Below are 18,445 nucleotides of genomic sequence, written 5' to 3'. Positions count from 1 at the left end.
TTACAGACAGAGGGGAAAACATAATGAAGGCCAATTCATAACAGCCTATATAAGGAAACCAACAGATTGAGTTGAGTCCAACTCAATCTCCCATCCTGAGCAAGCACACTGGCAACAGTGGGAAGGAAAAAACTCCCTTTTAACAGGAAGGAAACCTCCGGCAGAACCCGGCTCAAGGACAGGCAGCCATCTGCCTCTGCTGTGTGGGGGGAAGAGGACAGAAAGACAACAGACAACAGGAACTGCTACTCCCGGCCAGGGAGACCTGCTGAGACAGGAGACATACATGTTAATGATGCAACACTGTTATTGGGGGGGGTAAAAGAAAGAGATAAAGAGAAAAAGAAAGAAGCTCAGTGTATCAGGAAATGTCCCTCAGCAGTCTAAACCTATAGCAGCATAACTAAGGGATGCTAACCATCCCTAGCTATAGGACTTATCAAAAAGATAAGTCTTCAGCCTAGTCTTAAAGGTGGGGAGGGTGTCTGCTTCCCTAACACTAACTGGGAGCTTATTCCATAAGAGAGGGGCCTGATAACCAAAGGCTCTGCCTCCTGCTCGGCTCCTTGAGACTCTAGGAACCACAAGTACATTATCCAAGGTTGTACGCATTGAAGCTGTTATAGTATCAGCATGTTGATCAATCTGAGCAGGAGTAAGGCTTAAAGGGGGACTCTCGGTCATGCTAACACATGGTAGATGTGAAAAAAATTGATTCAATTGATTGTTTAAATTTTGTAATATTATTGTCTGATAAACATCTACTATAGTAGAATTTATTTTTGGTCAGTGAGTAATCAAATAAAGTGAATTCAAAGGTTAATAAGAAGTGATCGGACAAGACAGGGTTTTGAGGAAATACTTTGAGCTTATCAGTCTCAATACCATATGTTAGAACAAGATCAAGAGTGTGACCATGAGAGTGAGTGGCTCCATTGACATTTTGTGAAAACCCAATTGAGTTTAGAATAGAGCTAAAGGAAATGTTTAAACTATCATTTTCATCGTCAACATGAATATTAAAATCACCTAGTACAATGACCTTATCAGTAGTCAGCACTAACTCAGACAAGAGATCAGAGAATTCGGTCAGAAACTCGGAGTAAGGTCCAGGTGGGCGATACACTAATGCTAAAAGGAGCGGTTTCTCTGAATTCCATTTTGGATGAGATAAATTTAATGTCAGGAATTCAAAGGATTTATAGTTAGTTTTGTGCTTAGGATTAATTAAAAATTCTGACTTAAAAATAGCTGCAACACCTCCTCCTCTGCCTGTAGTTCTAGGAATGTGAAAGTTTAAATAGTTAGCTGGCGTAGCTTCATTAATACTAACATAATCCTCTTGCTGCAACCAGGTTTCCGTAAGACAGAATAAATCAATGTGGTGATCACCTATCAAGTCATTGACTAATAAAGACTTATTTGGGAGGGATCTAATATTCAGTAGGCCACACTTTATTGTCTTATTTTCAGATTTTATTAGATCCATTGTTTTTATTTTTATGAGGTTTTCACGATTAACCCCAGAAGTGTTTTTGTGTTGTTTAATTCTTACTGCTGAGAAGTTGTATAAGGTCGGAATGGGGTTTTGGGTGGGCGGCGGCAGGTGGGAAGCTGCAGAAAAGTGTGTAGGACTACAATTCTGCCTCCTGGTCCCAACCCTGAGTTGTCAATTTAGCTGACTAATAAAAGAGTCCATATTGCTAGATAAGAGAGCGGCTCCATCCAACGTGGGATGGATGCCATCTCTCCTAATAAGACCAGGCTTTCCCCAAAAAGCGCTCCAATTATCTATAAAACCCACATTGTTATCGGGACACCACGTAGACAACCAGCGGTTGAAGGATGACATGCGGCTAAACATGTCATCGCTGAGTAGCATTGCATTGTGGGTAAATACATAGCAGCCGTCCTCTGCCTCGTCTGGTGTTCATACTGCAGTCATCGTTGCAGTGTATTTCTGCACGATACGTGCATAAGACAAAAAAACCCAAAGCAGCCATAGTTTCGTCTCCATGTTTCACTCTCAGCAGAGTTTTTTTCTCACGCGGGTCTTGTCGTCTCTTTTGCTAAATACTAGCGCAGCGCCACCTTTGGTGGGAATGGGGATATATTATTCCAATGGTTTGGCTCATTTCACCACCGTGCAGCATCAACATGACTGGTCTGCATGTTGAAACTGAGCCGAGTCCCCACCGGACAGAGTCTAGCAGACTATCCTGATGTGAATGCACCCTCAGACGAATGAGATTACCGTCCTTAAGAGGAACATTATGAACTGAATATATCACATGTCCTTGTATTAAAGTACTGTTTCACATCAGTTTCTCCTGCTATTTATGGCTGCTTCACCTAGAAACCTAGAAAATAAAAAGTACTCAACAAGGTTGAGGACTGAAAGGCTCATTTATTTTAAATGTGATACCTCTGGAAATGCCTTTCTACCCAAGGAGGTAATACAGCTAGAATGCATGAGACGCTTGTGTGCATTTCATTTTTATTACTTATTCAAACGGTTGAATCAAAGGAGCTGAAGATGAAGCTTTGTCAAAAGCCTGCTGTGAAATTTACTTTGAGATGCAGAGCCAAACGACAAATGGGACAGACGGGCCCCAGAAACCAGAGCAAAGGAAACCTATTTCCTCCTCCATCATGCAGGCAGCCATCCCCCACAAATGACTTGCTGACCTCTAATTTAGGAAATGAATCTCTGGGCCTCACACCGGCAGACTGCAGTCGCTTTACTCACTATAAATGTTTATGTGCTGCTTTTTCAATCCAGTCTGCACCTGCAGGTGCTGCTGTGGGACATGATGGAAGTCGTTTTCATTGATTTGATGGAAGCTATGTCAGCATCGACACTATTTTTTTAATTCAGTTTTCTTTGTAATGGGTTCGACACACGGGGGCGACAGACGACTGCGACGGGTGAAATTCATTGCAACTCAGGTAATACGTGTGTTGGGCCTCACCCGTGTGTGAGGGAGATCACACTCCCGGATTAGTTGTCTCCAAGAAATTTGATTAGTTGTGGTATTGGAGGTAGAGTAGCCAGATGTCACGCTTTGTGCGGGATAGTTCCGCATTTCTATCACTTTTCACACGTCCCACAAAACATGGCGCTGTCCCACGATGTTACGACCAGGCTTCACTTTTGTGAAGAAAAAAACCCAAAACTGGCTTTTACTAATTGTGTGTGGCAACATATTTGACGGCTGTCACATCACACCGCCTGCTGATTTGAGTTACACTCATGTCAATCAAACTAGGAGTTAATGCACATCTAGGATGCACCGGTGCAGCCACTAACGAAAATAAATAAATAAATACCCAGATCGATCATGGAGGACATGGAGACGACCGCAGCGAAGGAGAAAAGAAAGAGTTGTTACAACAAAGACTGGGAAAGCAGATATTCCGGGGTTAAACCTGTTCCAGGAGACTGGGAGGGTATTTTGTGATATTTGTCAGTCATTTTTCCGTGTCACACGGCGAGGAATATGATGTGAAATGGAACAAAAAATCAGTCACAAAAAGCGCGCTACTCAGAGGGAGGCTGTATAATCACAGATTTGTTATGTTTGGATAGTAATTTTATTACCAAAGAGCAGAATAGAAAGTTTATTTTTTTAAAAACCCTAACCCTTGTCCCACATTTGGTGAGAAAAGATCTGGTCACCCTAATTGGAGGGAATTTTGGAATTTTTATTGCAGTAGTGACAGATAAAGCTCAAAGCATGAGGAGTCAGGACATTTTCCTCAAACGACAGAATACATGTCTTTATGTTCATTCCACAGAAGAAAAAAAACAACCCGGAGTTCATTCTGCTTTAAAAACAATTCAACATCCTGGTGAATGTCATCATTTGATGTCAGATCTCGAGACCGATCCAGAAAAATTAATGCTTGACTTAAACAATGAAACCGTCGCTGATTGGTTGTAGTGCCCCTGTGCACATTGACGTGAACGGGGATGCTAGCCCGCTAACAGCTCTTGCAGTCTGAGAGGTTGCTTCTGGGACCGAGAAGACGTGTTAGACTGGAGAGTGACGTTCACGTCAGGCTCTTATGGGGGAGGAGGAGGCTCAAATCAATCAATCAATCAAAACTTTATTCGTAGAGCACCTTCATTAACCACAAGATATCCAAAGTGCTGAACAGGTTAAAATAAATAAACATCAAAAGCAGTTAAATAGACAATGTATGACAAAAAAAAAAAGTGGGGGGTGGGGGGGCGTAGTAGTCCTGCTCTCCGGAGTTAAAAGCCAATTTAAAGAGATGAGTTTTTAAAAGAGACTAAAACAAAACTGAGTGATAGCAGACTTCACAGAAAGAGGGGGATCATTCCATAATTCGGGGCTCTGTCTCCACGAGTCGAGTCTTAGGGACCGATAAGAGCATCTGGTCTTCGGATCTCAGAGCTCTGACAGGACGGTGCAGAAGCTCCGAAAGGTACGAAGGAGCCAGACAATTTAGACATTTAAAAACCAAAAGTAAAACTTTAAAAGCTATTCTAAATGAGACAGGCAGCCAGTGAAGAGAAGGTAGTACAGCTGTTATGTGCTCACACCGTCTCCTCCCCTCTGGAGCAGACGTGACCTCTGTCTGCCAGGTAGGACTGGTGTAGCAGAAAAATCGTGAGGTACTGAAACAAATGTTGAAAAAGAACCACGTGCACACATGTTCCAGTTGACCTTTTCGTTTTTTACTTCACATCGGCTGCAGAACGAACATCTGTGGCTTTGTGCAACATTGTCACGGATTTTCTTACATGATGTTCACTGTTACCTGGCAACCGTCGTAGGTTTTTGTATTTGTTTGTTTTGCATTTTCCTCACAACCACACAGTTTAGACATCAGTGTGTATCTGTGGTAGATTAATGTCGTCTAAATTCACTTGATTTGAACATGATGAGCACAGGCTGGTCAGAAAATGATACGATCTGCACATGGAAGTTGAAAGTGGAGCAACCAGTCAGAAAGTCTGGCTGATGGTCCACCATTATTGCTTCTATCCTCCAGAGAAAAGCTTTTTTCAGTTTTGAATTGCTGCTCTTTCTGTGGAACCAGAACCCTTTAGTAGCAACCCATCTCTTCAGGGAGGGAGAAGGCTGCAGAGACGCCGATCTGCTCCGTGTTGGTGAAACGGGAAGCTGGTGTGTGGAAAGAGAGGAAGGGAATGGGCCCAGTTCCAAAGTCTTCTGGTGAGAAGGGAAGAACAAGAAAACCAGTGAGGACTCCTGCACCAGCAGGGAAATGTGAGCTTATTTTACTGTCTGTGAGATTCTGCTGTTACTCATCACGTTAAAAGTAATGCTCACCTGTCATTCAAATGCCCACACTCAAGCGTAAATACTAAAATTATACAGTCACTGCCCAACTGGCTGGTACCAGGTTGGACTCCTTTTCCTCCAGAACTGCCTTTATTTTTGGTGTCGTAATAAACAAGGTTTCCTCAGAGATTTAGCTCCATATTGACATGAAGCATCACATAGTTGTTGCAGATTTGTCGGCTTTCTTGTCATGGTGGAGATGATGTGAGCTTTGTGACATGGTGCATCATCCTGCTGGAAGTTTCCATCAGAAGATGCTACACTGTGCTCAGAAAGGGATGGACATGGTCAGCAGCAGGACTCAGGTAGGCTGTGCTGGTTAAACCAGGTCATGTTGGTACTAAGGAGACCAAAGTGGGACGTGCAAAGCAGGATGGATCCATGATGTTTCCAGCAGGTTCTGATCCTACCATGTGAATGTGGAGCTGAACTGGAGACTCATCAGACCAGACAACTGCTGCTCGCTGGATGTTTTCTCTTCTTCAGATCATCTCTGTAAACTCTACAGATTGTTGTGTGTGAAAATCCCAGTAGATTAGCAGTTTATAAAAAACTCAGACCAACAACACGCTGCGTTCAGAGTCGCTTCAATCCTCCAGTTTGAACTTCAGCGCGCCGTCTTGATCATATCTAATCAGTCTTTGATACTTTGACAACTTTTAAGTGAAGTGATCTAAGAGGAAAATGTCTGGAATGAAGATGTGAACTGAACACATGTCAGTGACTCTGTGATTATGGAGCCATTTTCACGGTTTAAATACACATCTACTGTATTATCAGCCCACAGGAAAGATATGAAAGAAGTTCATTCAGTCTTCTCCTTCAAATACTCAAACTAGTTCTAAACATATTTATGAATCCCAGTCTAGAGTTAAATTAATCTTATTAAATGACCAGTATGATTTTATTATCATCATGAGCTGATTACAAGCGTTTGTTTTTCTAATAAACACAGTAAAAGTGGCTTTAAAGACTTTCATTAAATGAATATTTTAGTCTTAACTGGATGAAAATAAGATGTTTGTAAACTTCTCCTGACCTGCTGAGTGAGTAATGACTGGTTTGGAGTCTGGCAGCTGATGGGGTTTTACTCAGCAGCGTGAATGAACAGGAAACATGTAAGTCACTTTGGATAAAAGCGTCTGCTAAATGACTGTAGAATAGTAAAACCGGACATTTTCTTTGTTCAGAAGTCACTTATTTTCCCTGAAGAGTTTACACTGAGACATCTAATCGCTTCAGTGTTGCAGGTGGGTGTGATGATTGTGGCGTTTAGGTTAATGTGTGTGCTGTCAAATCAGAATGATTTGTTTTCTTCAGAAGGTCATGAGGATTATTACATGTCTCTTTTCTGCCGCCTCTGTGTGATAATTCAGTATGTCTATGTGAATGTAGAACAGTTTGCCTCTGTTGAACACAAACGTCTCCTGATCAGAAGTTACGGAGATTATTTATGACCTCATGCTGTGTTTTTGATCCATCTTAAAGATTTATCTGCAGTCGGCCTGAACTACATGGGGAGAAAAATCTAATTGCATCTTTTCTTACTAACATCACAATTTAAGTTGGAGCGTCGGTTCTGTGTTCATGTGGAAATCTATTTTGTGTACGAGATGGAGGATTATCACATGGTACAAAGTTTGGCTTCAAGATGCAACCTGTGGCAAAAGACTGAAGCCTGAAGGTCACGTTTCCTCGACAACAGGTTCAAACTTTGTCCTTGTAGTACAAAATAAACCGTCTGAAGTCATTTATTGTATTTACACCACAGCACTCCATATTCTGCTGCATGATCCTACACACAGCAGAGTTCCACCCGATGACGCACACACACACACAGTCTCAGCAGACACACACAGATGCCTGCAATGTTTACTGTCACCATCAGACCTTTGGAGACGCTTAAAGACTTGTCCATGAAAGAAATGTCCATGAGCTGGAACAACAGCGAGCTGATAAAACGGGTCTAACCTGACGAGATCTGTGGGGAACATTAACTAAAGTATGCTCCTCCTCAAAGGTTTACTTCTTTCCCCTTTATTGTCTGTGATGGACTTGATGGAATCAGAGCGTGAAATAGGCTGCAGACTCAAATGACTTTTTAGGGTTTTCTGCAGGGTTTTTGACATAAAGGGACAATTTGAACACATATTGTGATGGTTCCAGCAGAAAACAGCGAACATTTCTTATAAGTTCAATTCCTAACAGACCATCCTCCACCTGACAGGTGTGTGTGGACCGGGGAGAGGTCGGAGGTTAAAGCCGGTCAGCTGAGTCCCTTTCAGTTTATTTCCTGTCAACAACTGGTTCACGTTTCTGTTTCTAATGTCCGTTTTGTGTTCCAGTTGTTTACTGACTACATACAAGCGTGTTCCAGAAATAACGGCGCTGTTTCAGAGAGGATTCTGTCAGGTGTTACGACACGTTACGTCGGTGCATCTTCTGGGTCTTCAGGCGATTCACGCAGACTGGATTTCTCTCTGTTTTGCCGTTCAGATATTGAGACAATCTCTAATTGTAAAAATCATAACTGAGACTAAGATTCAGTAAATTGTGCGTGTCTAATGAAAGCGGTGCGTTCTGGCTCGACCTCGGTGCGCTCCAGTTCATTTCCCCGCTGCCTTCTCAGAGGCCACGTCGCTGATGGAAAATCATTAAGCAGCTGTTTAAAAAACAAAACAATCTTTCCCACCGTGTTAAATAAAAACCTCACTGCTCTGCCAGTTTTCTAGCAGTTTCCAGAGTGTTCTTCATTTTTAACTCATTCTTATGCGGATGTATCCAAACATTGTCCCCAAACTCCACAGAAACATGCAGCTCCTTTTTAAGAGGAAAAGGAAGAGGCTTCCTAGCAGAGTATTATTTCTTACCAAGACAAACATCGTAACAACAGAGAAATAATCCAGCAAACACTCCTTCCTTTGCTTTTATAGTGAGAGGTTTCATGAGGTGTTTACAGGTCTCTGTGTGGTTGTAACTAGTCGCAGATTAACTACTGAAATTATTTAAAAAATTGTGTAACTTTGTTAAAAGATGTATTTTCCCTGAATGATTGGTTCTTCCTGCAGAAGGAACCAAATCTTTTCATACGTCAGGAGATGATCAGCATTTCCCGCTTCGGTTCACACCTGGAAGATTGAGCGTCTGTAGAGTTCAGAAGTTTGTGTTGCTGTTGAATCACACGGTCTGAAAAGTCTTAAAACACATCGTATCCACACCCCCCCCCCCCCCCCCCCCCCCCCGCCCCGTTGTTCACTCAGCACAACAGCAGTGAAATAAAGACCGAGGGATGAGATGGTCTGAGTGTGTAGATGATGTGTGTGTGTGTGTGAAGCTGAATGTGAGTGGAAACAGTTTCTAATGGGAACCAGATATTCTGGGTTAGCTCTGTGGTTAGTATGCTGCATGCTGTCTCCGCTGTCTTTGTTCCTGCATCTCAGTCTTCATCTCTCTATTTTCTTTTGGGACCTTTCTGAATAAATATCTTTACCTGCATGTCAGCTTGTGTTTTCACACTCTTCAGGTGTGTGTGTGTGTGTGTGTGCACATCTTCACATGTGTATTAGAAGAGTACAGATGTGCGTTATTCTCTTTGAAGTCATCTCCTGTCATCTCCACAGTTTTTTTCCAGTGTGTGTTTTGAGTCGTCCCCCCAACACACACACACACACCCCAACCCACACACCCCGTCTGAGAACTGCAGGGAGCAGGGTAACCCTGCGCCGACAGCTGCTGCCCTGCCCGTCCTTGCAAAGTGAAGCAGCACAGATGATTAAAACGGGACACTGCTTTCCCTTCAGCTGATCTTTGGCTACCCGCCATGTTTAAAAATGCCACGGAGCATGCAGCGCTTGTTAGCAGATGAGGAAGCAGAGTGGCGAGATCTTTTTGGACGTCTTTCTGTCCCCATCGTATGAACAAAAACTCAAAAATGTCGAGAAGGAGCATCATCTGCAGTGTGGCTCTGACATGTATCACAGTGTGTGTTATTTTGCTGTGCTCAAAGCGCCACATATTTGACTTTAACCTGGATCCACCTCCGGCCTCACCACTGCACTGCAGCATTTCAGACATTTCTAAAGGAAACTCCAGTTCCTGTCAGACATGAGCGCCATGCAGGGAACTGAAGGACTTTATGAAACCGCAGATATTAGCATCACAGTATTGATCTTTATAATTATCGGGCTGGTTCATGTTGTCATGGTGATCTGTGTAGATGTAGTGATGCTGCACTCCCCAAACATGTTCATATTTGATTCAGAACTTTGCTGCAAACTATACTGGTGTTACAGTGGTTATCAAACCCCCAGGATAATAGGGATGTGTGCGATACGTACCACAATACAGAGGCAGCAATACGAAATATTACAATATATTAAGATACTTTAGGAAGGTGATATTTTGGAATTATTATTCACTAGAATTTAACGGCGCTCAAAGCTGCTCCATGCTTGATGCCAACATACTGCAGGTGATCTAATTTCATTCCAGAATAAATAAATAAAAACACTTTATGTACAAAATGAATAAAGAAATGAAAATCTGCCTCTTTAGTAACTCTGTTATTTATAAAAGATAAAGTCCTTTTAAATATCGATATGTTGTCACACAAAATGTTCTGATAAGTCTATTTATCTGTATCATTTTAGGCCATTAAAAGATATGTTTGTGTGAGTTGGTGGATTATGTTCACAGCTGTGACAAAACACTTCTTTTAAATATAGAGTATAAATTTAGTTGTTTATGCATTAATGTTTTTAGAAAATCAGCAATCTGGTCTTAACAGGTGAGAAATCTGAATTTTACCTGTTTTATTCACAACAGAACCAATGTACTGCAGATGTCTGAACTAATAAATCTTTACAGTTTTAAGCAGAAAACGAGTCTTGTGCAAAATGTGATGCGTGTCAGAATAAGGGCAACAAACGGCTGCAGATGGAATCAGATGAGAAGTGATTCAGCTGGATGAACACCCAGTCAGTAATTAAATTTATTGATCTCAGGTTTATAACATGATTATCTATGTCCCGTGAAGGCAGATGCTCTGCTGTGGAATACCTCAAGAGAAATATTCCTAAATGTCAAATTGCAAATACTTTACAAGTCTGGTCATGTACAGTTCATCATGTTATCAGATTCAGTCGCAGGACTTGGTCTGTTTCAGCTGAACCAAACGCAGGAAGCAGATGTTGGTTTAACTCCTGGCATCGTGGATAAACCTGATCAAAACATATCTACATGGAGAACGATAAGTGTCTCGCAGTCAGACAAGGAAGAATTTGACGTTCTGATAGAAATCTGATCAATCAGAGACTCCCAGGATCCGATGCCGATTGCAGGACAGTAACAGCATCAGCTCCTGTTCTTCATTTTCGACTGAAGTGGAGAAATTTAGGGTCATAATCGTGTTTGGAAGAATATCCTCTCAGCATTGTGATTACTTTTTTTCTGAAAACTTTGTGCTGGATGTGCAGGAGGAGGTTGGACCACATCTCAGGCCCTGAATTCATCTTTCCAGAAATGAATTAAAGCAGAAAAAGTTTGTTTTCTTGGTGGACTTGAAGATTGATCCTTTGCCTGCCGTATGAACTCCGTTGTGAGTGATGCTGAGTTTGTCCAGCCAGTGGCAGCGTCATACATTTTATTTGTTTTTTATTGGATTGTCTAACAGGTACAGGAGTGCATCTTGTGTGAGCAGGACATTATCGGCAAGCAACAGGCAGAGTCCCGCCCTAACCCCAGGTTTCATTTATCACGGCAAACTTTGATTAGGCTAACAGTCCAATAGGCTCGCACTTGACTGGTTCCCCCAGTTTCAGCTGTTCTAAAACTTCCCTCACACTCCTGTGTAAGCTACAGAACATGGAAAAACTGGGGCGAGGGCGTAGAAGTTCAGTTTTATTTTAATCTCCTCACCAGGACAGGACGCTGTATTTGCTGCATCATAAGGTTTTATAACTAAAAGTTGGAGTTTTGGTGACTCAGAAGTGTCCTGGTGACACTTGTCTGTCTTGAAGAGTCTGGATTTCCGGGCAGGGACGGGATTGTTCTTCATCTGACATCCAGGCAGAGAAGAGAGTCAATCCAAGGGGGAGTGGGTGTTGAGTGGTTTGTCAGAGTGCTGTCTGGCTGAAAGCTTTAGTAGCCCATTGGCTCCCTTTAGAGGGGAAACAAAAAACAACGAACAAAATCTTTGCTGTCAAACAACCCAGTGGTTTATTTGTCTTCCTTGTTCCGAGCACATTTCCTCTGTTTTCCCGTATTTTTACAACCAGTTGACTGAACTGGTCACGGATGTTCTGTATGATCCCAACTCCAGTGCCTGGGGTTCATCTGCCGATCATTACTGAGCCAACATGTGCTATTTCATTAAAAGGTTTATTAAATTCATGATTTAAGTAAATTATATTTATAGTAGAGTGATGTCTGATATTATTACTATCATTCAGTGGCCTAACTTACACTGAACCACAGCAGAAACGCAACACTTTGGTGTTTGTTCCTCTCGTGAGCTGCACTCAAAGGTCTAAAACTTTTTCTAAATACACAAAAGAACATTTCCTTCAAATATTGTTCAGGAATCTGTCTAAATCTGTGATCTATAATCCTGTTTTCATGGCATCAGATGGTATTTAGAGAGAAATACTTGTGATCTCAATCCCGTTAGTTTTAGTGAGTATTTCCAATGTTGGTATCAGCTCAACTCTAGAGTTGTGTTGTTGAGCATTAAAAACTCTTCACTCAGAGCTGGATGAAGAATATAAATGTCTCTGTCCCTCCATCACATTCCCATTTTTCATGGAGGAACAGTTTATTTTAAAGATTAGTGCTTGTGGAAAAGCTCGGGGGGCAGGCAGACTAGTCTTTGTGCATCAGTGTAGCACAACAGCAGGACTTTGTCTTTTTATAGACAAGGAGCTTTTTTCTTTCTTGGATAGTTGAAATCAAGTCTCAGCATCTGTAAACAACTAGGTAGAAAAGGATCAAGACCTGAATGCTGGTTTATGATGAGTATCAGTAGACGTGTTTGTGGTGGGAAAAAGTAATCTTTGTTTTCTCCTTCCTGGTTCTGTAACTTGTTTGTTTTTTTTCTCCCTTTCATTTAAATTCAGAGAGAAAATGTGGATTGTGTGGGCTGAGATAGCTCCTGCATGTTGATGGCTACATGCCCAGCTCTATTACAGTTTTCACTCTTCACAAGTGTTTCATATGGATCTTCGGTTGCCAGTGCTGATTATTTAGAGAGCAGGATGGAAAATGGTCAATACGCATTAGCAGGACACACTGAATCATTGATTGCTGTGGTTCTGATGATATCCAGCTTGTTTGTTTTATGTGATTATATATGACGACAACATTTAAATGGCAAATTTAGCCCTAAGTTGACTGACTTCAAGAATTCATGCTGTAATTTGTTTTTAAGAACGATTAGAAGTTTGATAAAACATGTTATCTCCATTTAGTTCTTTGCTCCTCTGACTTGGGTTTCTTTTGGAAAATGTGTCAATTACTGTGCCTCATTCCTTGTTTCCTTTTTTTTTTTTTTTTTTTGCTCATAAATTTAATAAAACACATATGACAGAACAACAGAACTATGTAGTTTAGCAATGCCATCATTGGACCTGTGTGGGTTGACTCTTAGTGTCTGCAGGCTTTAACAGAAGCTTCTCCCAGTTATTAGAAATAACTCACAATTTGGGAATATTTGTGCGTTGTTGGCTGAGACTGGAGCATTTCTTATGATTAATGAGGAGCAGAGAGCCTGAAGATGCCGAGAGATGATTTTTACTCCGAAATCCCATGAGGTGGGTGGGAGGTGGTCTGAAGAATGAGACAAGACAATACAAGAATCTCTTTGAACCCACTCGTGGAATAAAGTAGGAATATAGAAGTAAAACTTAGCAATAACATCTTTCAATTGGTTTATTGATTTAGTTGCACATGCTGCCCCTAATAAGAGTTAGAATTCCACATTTCCTCTCAAGTGATTTGATTTTCTGTATAAAGATGATCCCTTACAAAGCAGTAAATTTCACTCCTAGCTGAGAAATTAACCCACAACAGTATGAGCTGTTCTCTGAGCACGGGCAAAGCTAACGTCACATGTTGCATGAGCTTTTAACTGATCCATTCAAGGTGCATTGTCTTTAACAGCTTGCTCTCTGTCTTGGTGTGTTGCAGGTTTAATTACAGGTCAACTCACCATCTCGCCTCCAATGGCTTCTACGATTTCCTCAACTGGTTTGATGAAAGAGCCTGGTATCCTCTGGGGAGGATAGTTGGTGGCACAGTAAGTATTAAAACTTAACTGATTGCGGAGTGAGTTGGTTGTGTTTGCAGATGACAAAGGCTCTGTGTGCCGCTGCCTTTCTTAATACGCAGGGTTTATTTAATGACTGTGTCACTACCATGACTGGCACCGTTACACTGCTGGAAAAGCACACTAACGTCAGGGTTTTAGGTGCAAAGTGCTTAAATTGAGTCCAAAACAGGTCTCTCTTGTAAATGAGACTGCATGCCTCAATTAAACTATCTGGATAAATAAAGGTTGAATTAAAATAATAAGATGATAGGAGGCTGAATTAAAGGACTCTGGGATACATGGAGGTCTTATTAGCTCCTCTTGGGTATGGCATTGATGGCAACACAACACCTGGGACCTAAATATGCAGATTTTCAGCAGTTGGTGCTACAGAAAAACTGCAGCTTGTCTGTTTGTTACAGAGTTGTCAGATATTTTACTTGTCATTTACACAAGGGGTTCTTAACCTTTTTGACCTCAGGGCCCAACGTTTCTACTACAAAGTGGCCCCGGATCCTTTTAAATGCTAACACTTCGTAGAACTGATCTTGGTTTAGTTTGTATTCAATAGTTCAACCAAATCCACACACAACCATAAGAAGTTCAGTTACAATACAGCTTCCCTCCACTTTGTGGCAGTAATGTGTCAGTTATTTGTTTAACAATCTCCAAAAAGAAGAATAAAACTCTTCCTTTCGTCTCATTACCACTGTTTACGAGGCCATACTTAATGAAATGAAGATTGTACTTGCGCAAAAATGTGATTGTGATTGTCATTTTCACAACATCATTACTCTACAACTCATTTCAGTGAACTTCTCTTCTCCTCTGTCTATCTTTGAGTATGGTTTCTGGTGTAATAAGAGCGGTAAAATGTATAAAGCAGAATTTTGACTTGAGGAGATATTAGCCTCTTTTAGCTGATTAGGCTTTACACTTTGAATAAACTTTGACAAAAATGGTTTTATTCTCACTTTTTCCTCTAACAGGTGTACCCTGGCCTAATGGTGACTGCAGGCCTCATCCACTATGTTCTGAACCTGCTGCACGTTACTGTCCACATCCGGGATGTGTGTGTGTTCCTGGCTCCGGTGTTCAGTGGCCTGACCTCCATCTCCACCTTTCTGCTGACAAGGGAGCTGTGGAATCAGGGCGCAGGGCTGCTGGCAGCCTGCTTCATCGCAATTGTCCCAGGCTACATCTCCCGCTCCGTTGCTGGCTCTTTTGACAATGAGGGGATTGCCATCTTTGCCCTGCAGTTCACTTACTACCTCTGGGTAGATTTTTTACAATACTTTCACATTTTTATCCCTGTTATATGCCTGCTTTAAACTGATTTTAGTTTCTGCATCAATCAACGCCACTTTGCAGGAAACTCTGAGTTGTCTGAACAGGAAAGGGTTCTAGGACATCCTAATGAAAACATCAGCCCAGCTTATAATTAGCTCAACTTACTTGTTTCTTAGCATTTATATTATAAAACAAGAAAGCAGCCACACTTTATCACCCAATAACTTTAGATTTGCAAAGTAAATTGATTTGCAAACCTTTTAATGAGGGCATTACTGCAAACTAGCATGTTTTAATCCCAACCAAAGGACTGAAAGCCACTTTTCTTAGTGGAAAATCCTCAGTTCGTTCTCTCTCTCTTTTTTTTGACTTGAGAAAAACCCCAGAAGAAACCTCGATTAGTTTCATTATTGGAACAATAGATCAATCAACACATCAGACTAATTACACATTAGACTTTCCAACACCGTGAGATCATTTTCAAGAAAAAAAAGTTAGTGTTCACCACAGATTTACCTTTTGCTGTTTCAGTATATTATAAGGGCACTCGTGCCCCACACATTTTTCTTGTGGGATGAACCGTGATTGTACAAATAAAGCCTAAAGCCCCGTTTTTCTTAAAAAACGTGAAGAAACAAGGGATGGCAAAAGAAATTTTGACCTCTCACACTGACTCTTTACATTTGGTTTGTGTGTCGATAGCTGTCTAGCTAATTTGGAAGTTAGCCAGCTATCTCAGGCAAATTGTGCACCCATTGACTCGTTCTGTCCTTTCAGTTTTCTACGGTTCTTGTCTACTTTACTGTTGTACAAACAATAAAAAGTAGTAATGAAAACACGTCGGACTAGCTAACTCTTAAAAAGCTAACTGCTCAGCAGAGTTGGCTAACTGGACAAGATAGCTAGCTAATTTTCTTGGATAAATATAATGTCTTGGTAGCTTACTTTGTTGGTAACTTACCTATCCAGCAAACATAGTTAGCTTAGCAGTAAAAATTAAATTGAAGTCTAGCTAGCCAGCTTTGTTGGCTAGGTAGCTATCCAACAAAGTTAGTTTGCTATTTTAGCTAGCTACCTATCCTACAAAGCTAGCCAACTGGACATGATGGCGAACAAGTCTAGCTATTATGTCCAGTTTGCAAACTTTGTTGGGTTTGTAGCTATCTACAAAGCTAGCAACCTATCACAACCAACTACCTGTCCAACAAAGTTTCCGTATGGGACAGTACAATAGAGAAACTTGCTGAGATAGAACAAGGCTAATGCACGAATTGGTAGAAACAACTACTAGACTTGTCACAATACCAGGTCATTAATCATTTAAAATTTCTTGTTTTTACATTAACTTGACCTCAAAGCTCTGATAGAGCTGCTTCTGTGGAGTAAAAAACCAAACCACAGAAAGTTACTTGGATTTTAAAACATTTAGTCGGGTGGGGTGAGAAAAAAAAAAAAAAGATCTACTCTGTTGTTGAATGCAGTTTTAGGCAGTACTTGATGAAGCTGACCCTAATACTCTGTTACTCCATGATTAACTCTACACCATTTTCCTCTGCCTCACATTTTCAGCAGCTCATCACCTCCATTCCTCCAACCAGCTGCAGTAGCTCCTGCCTGGACAATTGTGAAGTCAGGCCTCGCTAGCCTTTTTATGCCCTTGTTAGGCGCTGCAGTGCTCTGAGCTTAGACTGGGAAAAGTGTAGGACATGCTGTTCTGCTTTGTCATTAAAAGGGGGAAACATGATGAATAATTCAGAGTGGTGTTGGGTATGCAGCCTGTAGAACACAGTCCTAGAGGAAAAACCTTTGCACAAAGAAGCTCAGCTTAATGGACCTTTGGATGCAGAATTGACTCTGTGTGGGTGTGTGTGGTTGTTAATGCTGTAACGTGTCAATCGCAGGTGAAATCAGTGAAGACGGGATCCATCTTTTGGACCATCGGATGCTGCCTCTCCTATTTCTACATGGTGAGAATAGACACACACACAGATTTGTTTGTGTGTATTGTAATTTTGGTGTTCTAATCTTCCTGAAAAACACACATCTTTAATGTTATTTACCTAGATTTAGAAGTTTCTCGTAATACACTCAATAGTTAGTTTACAATTGGGGTAATAAGCTCCAATTGTAATTGTCCAATAAGTTCAAAAAGCTCCATATTATCAGTTTTACTTGCCATTAAAATCACCCTGAGCTCAACCAGTTACCAGCAAAGTAGTTTTGCCAACTTTGATTTGTTGCCATATTTAACTTCTGTTTCAATATATCTTAAAGGCATTGGAAAATTGACTTTTTATTAGTATTGTTATCATTATGGATCCATGCAGGTGATAACACTGTCAAAGAGGACCATTTAGATCCTTCCGACAGGAGTTGCCGGGATATACCATTTACACCTCATCATGGAAGATCAAACAGGAAGTAGAACATTTATGCTGGACTGATCTGGGGCGTTGGTTACACTGCATGTTTATATTATTTCCATATTCCAAAATAGTCGACATTTTCAAACATACTACAAGCGGAATTGGAGCAAAAGTTTGCATTCTTGTTTGCAGTGTCATTTCTGCAGATACAAAGTGCACTTATACAAATATTGCACAACCAACTCCATAAAAGTGGGAAAAATGTCTAAAATGTAAATAAAAAAAAAGCAATATTGTTCAAATATAATAATGCCATATTTTGTCCCCAGTGGAACATAAAGTACTTATCAGAAGTGAAACTGGGACATTTTAGCATTTAATGGAAAATATTAGCTCTTTGTGACTCTGATAGCAGCTACTTTTGTAATAGAAATTGCAGGGTAATGCTTATCATTGTGCTCCTCCTTTAACAGCTGTCTGTAAATATGTGGATTTCAGGGTGAACTGTGTTCATACAGTAATTTCTGGAAGCGTTCCTACCTGTGTAGTGATTTCCATTAGAGAATACTGGGTTTTTTTTGGTTTTTTTTTAGTGCTGTAAGTCCTGACGATCCCAAGATAACCAACTTCCTGTTCTCATCTTCCACTGTGTCCTATGCATACAGAGATTCCCTATTTTTCTCTGAATCTTTTTAGGATACATTTTGTTAATAACACCTTTTACGGTGGCTTAAAATTATGTCTATCTTTACACCTGAGAGGCTCTTCCTCTCTAAAATGCTCCTTTTATACTGTTACTGAATTGTTGGTAATTATCCTAATTAGTTGTCAAATGTTCCTGTTCCAACTTTTACAGCTGTGTTGCTGCCATCAAATTCAAAATTATCTGATATTTTGCTGGAAATGATTAAAATGTAGCAGATTTTGGGTTTAATATGTTGTTTATGTTCTATCAGGATTAAATTTGGATTTATGAGATTTGAAAATCATTGCATTTGGTTTTATGTACATTTTACAGTGTTCCAGATTTTTATCATTGGAGTTGTAAATCAGATCTTAGGCTCCTAAATCCTACTACTGACACTGAGGCTTGATAAATATGGGTCACAAACTGACCCACTGAAGCTCATGCAGCCACAAGCGGCAGCAGCGAC

General features: G+C 40.8%; 1 protein-coding gene across 1 annotated transcript in view; it reads left to right on the top strand.

Annotated features, from left to right (window-relative positions):
* LOC306755627 (dolichyl-diphosphooligosaccharide--protein glycosyltransferase subunit STT3B-like) overlaps positions 1-18,445 on the top strand; it is a 50,771-nt gene that overhangs the window by 16,706 nt on the left and 15,620 nt on the right. The window contains exons 2-4 of the mRNA XM_079240095.1: positions 13,515-13,623; positions 14,625-14,912; positions 16,827-16,892. Of these exons, the coding sequence (XP_079096221.1) occupies positions 13,515-13,623; positions 14,625-14,912; positions 16,827-16,892 (463 nt within the window). The remainder of the gene's footprint in view (positions 1-13,514; positions 13,624-14,624; positions 14,913-16,826; positions 16,893-18,445) is intronic.

This window comes from Telmatherina bonti (assembly GCF_933228915.1).
Source record: "Telmatherina bonti genome assembly, chromosome: 5".
Taxonomy (NCBI): domain Eukaryota; kingdom Metazoa; phylum Chordata; class Actinopteri; order Atheriniformes; family Telmatherinidae; genus Telmatherina; species Telmatherina bonti.
This window is presented reverse-complemented; position numbering and strand designations above follow the sequence as displayed.